The sequence below is a fragment of the Phodopus roborovskii genome, unplaced genomic scaffold (genome assembly GCF_943737965.1).
Source record: "Phodopus roborovskii unplaced genomic scaffold, PHOROB, whole genome shotgun sequence".
NCBI lineage: Eukaryota > Metazoa > Chordata > Mammalia > Rodentia > Cricetidae > Phodopus > Phodopus roborovskii.
In genome coordinates, this window is record NW_026126517.1 from 2,587,991 (window position 1) to 2,594,772 (window position 6,782).

The 6,782-nt window shown below is 42.6% G+C and overlaps 1 protein-coding gene across 4 annotated transcripts in view; it reads left to right on the top strand.

Moving 5' to 3' along the window:
- The window catches only part of Bbs9 (Bardet-Biedl syndrome 9), a 456,449-nt gene extending 450,348 nt beyond the window's left edge, over positions 1-6,101 (top strand). For 3 of the 4 annotated variants that reach the window (XM_051196851.1, XM_051196854.1, XM_051196852.1), the window contains 2 exons: positions 5,407-5,514; positions 5,686-6,101. In XM_051196851.1, coding sequence (XP_051052808.1) covers positions 5,407-5,514; positions 5,686-5,717 — 140 coding nt within the window. In that variant the 3' untranslated portion in view covers positions 5,718-6,101. The remainder of the gene's footprint in view (positions 1-5,406; positions 5,515-5,685) is intronic. The other variant, XM_051196853.1, reaches the window with a different exon arrangement.
- The last annotated feature ends 681 nt before the right edge of the window (positions 6,102-6,782 follow it).

Sequence of the window (6,782 nt, forward strand, 5' to 3'; positions counted from 1 at the left end):
CTCTTCCTCCCCTCTTCCCCTGCCTCCCTCAACCCCCCCCCCTGTCCCATCCCCTTTCTGCTCCTCAGGAAGGGTGAGGCCTTCAATGGGGGATCTTCAAAGTCTGTCATATTATTTGGAGCAGAGCCTAGGCCCTCCCCCATATGCCTAGGCTGAGAGAGTATCCTTCTATGTGGAATGGGCTCCCAAAGTCCATTTGTGCACTAGGAATAAATACTGATCCACTACCAGGCCCCATAGACTTCCCAGGCCTCCTAACTGAGACCCATGTTCAAGGTTTCCCAGCTATCAGACTGGGGTCTATGATCTCCCCCTTGTTCAGGTCAGCTGTTTCTGTGGGTTTCTCCAGCCTGACAAATAGCTTAATTATAATAGAACTCTATAGTGCAATGGGTACTTAAAACATTACTCTCTTGTGAAAATGTTCCCAGAGTTGTCACTTCACATGACAGAGTTACTCAATGAGAGTCCATCTTGTTAAAGATCCCAGTAGAAAATAAAAGCTGAGGAAGGAATAACGGAAGCAAAACTTGGATGTCTGCATTGATGGGGGAGAGATTTTCTGAACACTGTGGCAACTTGGAAGTAGGATGTATGTGAAGAGGGGTGTGGATGAAATGAGAGATGCCTATACTGTTGCCAAAGGAACTAGTTAGTGGCTGTCAGAGTCTTAGATAATGAAGATTCCGGAGTGTTTGGGAGTTCTGTTGCTAATAACACCAATTCTAAACATCCCATTAATTACAGTAGACCATGTCTTGTAGCTGTCACTGCTTACAGTGTGGCCAGACTCTATCTTTTCTTGCTTAAAACTGAGAAAAAAAAAGTTGAAAATATGTGTAGCAGTTGATTATAAGAGCTGGCATCCTTTTTCCTTTTATTTTCTGGTAATTCCTTTTTACACATTTCAAATTGTGTTTTTTTTTTTTTTTAGAAAGTATTTTCGCCAGAAGTGGTGGCTTAATCCCAAAACTTGAAGGCAGAGGCAGAAGAGGCAGAGCTTTGAGTTCAAGGCTAGCCTGATCTACAAAGCAAATCCCAGGACAGTAGGGACTACATGGAGAAACTCTATTTTGAAAAACAAAACAACAAAACATTTTTTAAAAGTCTAGGAAACTTCAAAAGTAAGACTTTCTCAGAAATACTTCTGCATTTGAGAGCTGGGCTTCCGGCTGTATAGATTTTCTATATGGCATTTGGCAAATTCCATAATCTCCCAGTTTTACTTAATAAATTTAGACTTTCCAACCGGATTACACCTTTCTATAATGTCAAGACAGGATGCAAGACATGTCAAAACTGTACCTTCTAAAACAGCAAGATCTAGTAATTCAACCTTAGGTGTTATTTCCTGTTTACTCCATTCATCCCTCCCAGAGTCGTGTACACAGGGCTCAGAAATAAGGACACTATGTGCCCAGCCTGTAGCAGGTCCAGCTCCAGGACTCTGTGGCTGAGGTTGGCATTCTTTCTGCTTATTCCTCCCAGTATCCCATGTCCTGTCCTCTCTGCCTTGGGACCTAGCCTTGGGGTGGAATTGCTTCTGGGCCAGTCACAACTGTGTCTTACCTTCTGATCTTTTTCCTGCCCCTACCCTGAGTATGGCTCTCAGATCCATCACTTCATTGAGCCTGGATAGGAAAAACCATGACCCAAAGGAAAATACAGATGAAATATAATGGGTCTATCCTGATAAGTCCAAGAAATGGGCATTGAATTTATATCATGTGAAAGTGTCATAAACAATATGTTTAAAGATACCTAACCTCCCAAGACTCAGAGCTCAGTCTTTTGGGATGGTGTGGTTGAGTAGGATCTAAAGCTCACTGTCCCTGTCAGGCATCAAGACTGGATAATGCTGTGTATCCCTAATCTGGACAGAGAATACAACTCAAAATTCTAAGTAGGGCTGGCAAGATGGTTCAGCAAGTGAAGGCACTTGTTGCCAAGCCTGACAACAGGGATTCAGTCCTTGGCACTCACATGTTGGAAGGAGAGGGACAACTCATGTGATTTGTGCCCTGACTACCACATGCTACACGCCCTGGCACACACTGTACCCACCACACACATAAAATGCATAGGTTTGTAATTTTAAAAATCTATATACAATTTCTACCAAATATTCATTGATTTTATGACATTATAAGTTGATATGTCTTTATTTTTAAGCTCCTTCTGGTTTAACCCCATTCTAAATTTCCTTGAGTCAAGAAAGTAGCAAATGGCCTGGGGAAATTTAGGGGAGAGATGGTGGGAAAGGAAAGGCTGAACTCCTACTGCTGTAGTCATGCTGTTAAAGTGAGGAGGGAGCTTTTTAGGGGGGTTGTTGGATGATGGAGTGAGTTCGCATATTGTAAATGCACAGCAGAGTGCCCAGTGCCCAGCAGGTACACAGGACTGTTGCACTTCTATCCTATAGTTCCCTGCCTGGTTTCAGGCCAGAAATCCCCAGTTCCTGCTGAATCTGCCAGTTTGTTGGCTCCTGTCACACGGGCTGTTTGTGTTTGCATGATTCCATCCAGCTGTGGGTTCTCTTCCCTTTCTCTTTTTATGGGATGGGCTCTAAGCCAAGGGTACTTCATCTGGCGTCCATGGGACCTGGGCTTCGCTTCCATGAATGAGCTTCAGAGGGTCTGTTAGTTTCACAGTTTTATTTCTCTTTTTACTACTTTTACTATCTTAACAAATATATATACATCATCTCCTAACAAAATTCTCACCAAATATAATCATCTGTCTTTAGAAGATTTGAGTTGAAATTAGGTATGGGCTGGTTTGGGATTCTGAATTTTAACCAGCTCCCATGTGTCCCTTCTAGTGCTGCTACGGTGACAGTGACACCAAGAGCATCTCTGACTTTCTGCATGTACCGTATTTGGCTCATTGGCCTCACTGATCCCAGCTCCCATGTGTCCCTTCTAGTGCTGATTCGGTGACAGTGACACCAAGAGCATCTCTGACTTTCTGCATGCACCGTATTTGGCTCATTGGCCTCACTGATCCCAGCTCCCATGTGTCCCTTCTAGTGCTGATTCGGTGACAGTGACACCAAGAGCATCTCTGACTTTCTGCATGCACCGTATTTGGCTCATTGGCCTCACTGATCCTACCATTTTTCTGTAGCAAGTTATCTGGTCCCCAGATCCAGCCACCCCATACTGTAATCCTTATCATGATAGATGTTTCAATCAGCAGCTGGATCTCCATCTTGACCTCTGCATGTCTATCTCCATTAACCATGGATAAACAGTTGCATACGGTGGTGATTACCATCCCTTTCAGCAGCGAGCCATGGAGCCCCTTATTACAGATGACTTCAAAATTCCATCTTGAAGACTTGGTGTTTATTACTACATCCAGTATCAGTTTTATAATAAAATAGGACCCAAGGCAAGAAGGTTGGACTCAACACTTGGTTGAGCAATCTGGATACATGGAGGTACAAATGACCCATACTGTTAGAGCTGGTCATCCTCTGCAGTGTCTAGTCAGGAAATGGGAAGTTCTGAGGGATCAAGAGGAGATACATATAGTCACTGCCCATTACAGCATCAGGAGGGTAGAGCACTGGATACAGAAGAAATTATGTTTGTTGTTGTTTACCTGTAGCCATTGACTTTCCCCTTTGTGCCCATGTGACAAAGTGCTAGAATAATTCTTAAGTTGTCATATGTCATCTTGCCTCATGGTGAGTCAGCTTGAAGCCAGGGTGAACAGTAATGTATCCATGGAAACTTGCTTCTCCTGTGTACATAGTAGTTCGCAGTTTCCCACCTACTAGAGGGGGTGGCTTGGCCACACTTCTGACGTTTGCTTGCATGTGAAGGTAGCTTCAGGAGTGTGCCATTCTTGGTCCCTTTCTCTTCCTACCTTGTCTGTCCTGGGGATGGAAAGTCAATGATTTGTGAGTCTACAGTGAAATGGGACCTGTGCCTCTCTCTGTGGGGACAGTGTTCCTTCAACAGAGACTAAGTGGTGTGCCCCTTCTTTGGTCTGCTCTTCTCTGTCATTGTTTTGGGTAGTGCCTCCAAGCCCTGGCCACCATTGCCACTTACTTGCCTTTCTCCACCTCACTTAAAAGGGATGAACAGGGGAAGAAAGAGGTTATTCCATAGACTTCTTCAAAGGTCCAAGCCCCTCAAACCTGTGCAACCTTGGCAATTTACTGTGTCTCATAAAGCCTCCATTTTCCTATCTTTAAAGTAAGAATAATATCTACTCATAGTATAAGGTACAAAGATTAACTGAGATAGTGTATAGAGAGTTTAAGCACCAGTAAATGCACAATAATAATAGTTCTTGTTGTGATTTTTACTTTGGAAAGAGACTAAAACTTAGCATGTTTTTCTTTAAGGTGGGGCCTTGCTATTTCCAGGCAGAGCTGGGCCAGTTCAGCCCTACCTACTGATGGATAATCCCAGTGCTCCCTGGGAACCTCTCATTTTATGAACTTGGAAACCTTTCTCTTCAGCTTCCCTCGCCAATTTATTTCTCAGTGGAGATGCAGGGGTGTGGGTGGCAAGGTGCATTTTCCTTCAGAGATGGAGCTTGACTCTGCCTTCTCTTCTACAGTTATGTGAAGGCAACTGCTCACACTGTCTTTTCTCAAAATGTCATGAGCTTCATAAAACTTCTCACACATAAAACCAAACTTAAGTGTTGACGATTTGGACTCAGTGTGTGAGAGGACTCAGAAAAAAGAAATCACACGTCATTAAGGAGAGGAAAGGCTTTGGAAAAAATCTGTACACTATACAGCATGCTAGCTCACTTCCAGGAAGCATTAACAAAATACAACATGTGACTGACAGTGTCAGAGAGCTCACACATGGATTCGAGGTTCCCATACAAGAATTTGATGGTTACAGTGAAGTGCTATTTACACGGCCGTTTGAAAAAGGCTCATCCTCGAATCATTATGACATAGCGGTGTCTGTCCTATAGGGTGCAGGATTCAGGGAGAGAATCAAGTCTAAAGAAGCCCCACCATAGTGGTAGAACACCAGTAGCCTTCCTCCACACAGGAGGTGGTACTCTTTCTCTCCTGGTATGTATTCTGTGTATTTTATAATTTCTGATGGTGTGTAATGAAGAGAGGTTTTCATGCTGTGGGTTCGTATTTAATATAGGTTTTACCCTTTCTGACCAAACAAGGAAATTTGAAGGATGATGCCTGCCATTGTCACTGCTGCCAAGCTCCAATCACATGGCCATGTCTTCAGTGTCCCAGGATTTTCAATAAAACAAGGCATTTAAGATAAGGCTTTGGGTTCTCTCTTGATGATCTCTGTCGTGTCACTTTTTGTTTTTATGTGCAGTGTACTTCTAAACTGTGGTCACTGTGTGGAAAGGCAGATTTTCTTAGCAGCTGCTTAAAATACTGTTTGCGTTTTTTTCTTTTAGGTGGCTGTACTCCAATCCCAGAGTCAGACATAGAGGAAAGATCACTAGAAGAGTCTGCAGAACTGTTTACCAACCACAAGCACCTCATTGCAGAGACCCCCGTGCCTGGTGAGGGAATTAATGCCAGAAACAGTGACCCTCTGGTCTGCTTCTGACATGTTGGGCTGCATTTTGCAAAACTACTGTTTTCTAACATCTACATCTTGGTGCGAGTGACTGGGCAGTTTTCCCATTTTTGTTGGTATTCAAGCCTACTCCCTCTCTCTTTCCTCTTACCAGAAGTTGCAGCCCTCCAAGGAGTTTTGGACTAGTCAGAGTCAAGCCAACCAGATGGAAGGAAGACACCCTTTCTGAAGCTGACCCTGCAGGACACTGTACTTCTACCTTGGTATTGGGCCAAGCTCACCCCTGGAGGTGACTGTGTGGAGATGGGGTCAGGGCTATTGATTGTGCCAGGGGAACTTGGAGTATCACAGATGGGTCATCTAAAAGACAAGATTCGTCTTTTCTTCCCAGGAAAACTGTTGGTACCTGTAGTCATGAATGCTTATAGACAGAGGGTATAGCAAGATGACACAATTTGGGGATAGACTTTATAATGTAGGGATCCAGATGTAAAATAATTTGTTAGCCCATTTTTTTTCACAGAATTCTTATGTATTAAATGTATCAAGTTTAATAAAGCATCTAATTGTCAAACAATAACTTGAACATAATTTATAACAAGGGTTATGCGTATGATTTCTCTATTTTTTAGAGAAACTGAAGAGTTTTCTACTGCGCAGTAAGACTTGGGTGTGATTGTTTAATAAGTAAAAGAAGTGCTCAGAGCTGTCATTGGTTTTTCTCTGCTGAGCTAATATGGTGCAGACTAATTCTTTAGTGTGAATATACTGTAAGGAAGCTGGTACACTAACTTCGTCTTTTAATCGCCCTCATGAGTGTGCCTTTCACAAATCCAGGTATTAAAGGGAGTCACACTTCATTATTATTAAAACAGAACATTTTTATATAGGAGGAATTATGAGCTTTACCTACTTTGGGTTTTATCTAAGTAAAGATTCAGATGTAATACTGATTAGTTAAACATGCCCATGTTAGTTTTGAGGCACCTCTCAATCAAAAACCAGGGGAAAGTGACTTATACTTTGTTTTTTTCTTAATATGTGAAGCATCAAAAAAATGCAAAAGATGCCTTATTTGTTACTTATGTACCCTTTTGTTGGAAACAAAACAGAAAACACATAAGAGAGGGCAGCTTCTGGCTTGTGGTTTCATCTAAGGGACTGGCACAAAGTTGTTGTGGTCTAGTGTTATGTCTAACGCTCTTACCAATTGGAGCACCTTTCAGAAAACTTCATAAAAGAGATGTTCTG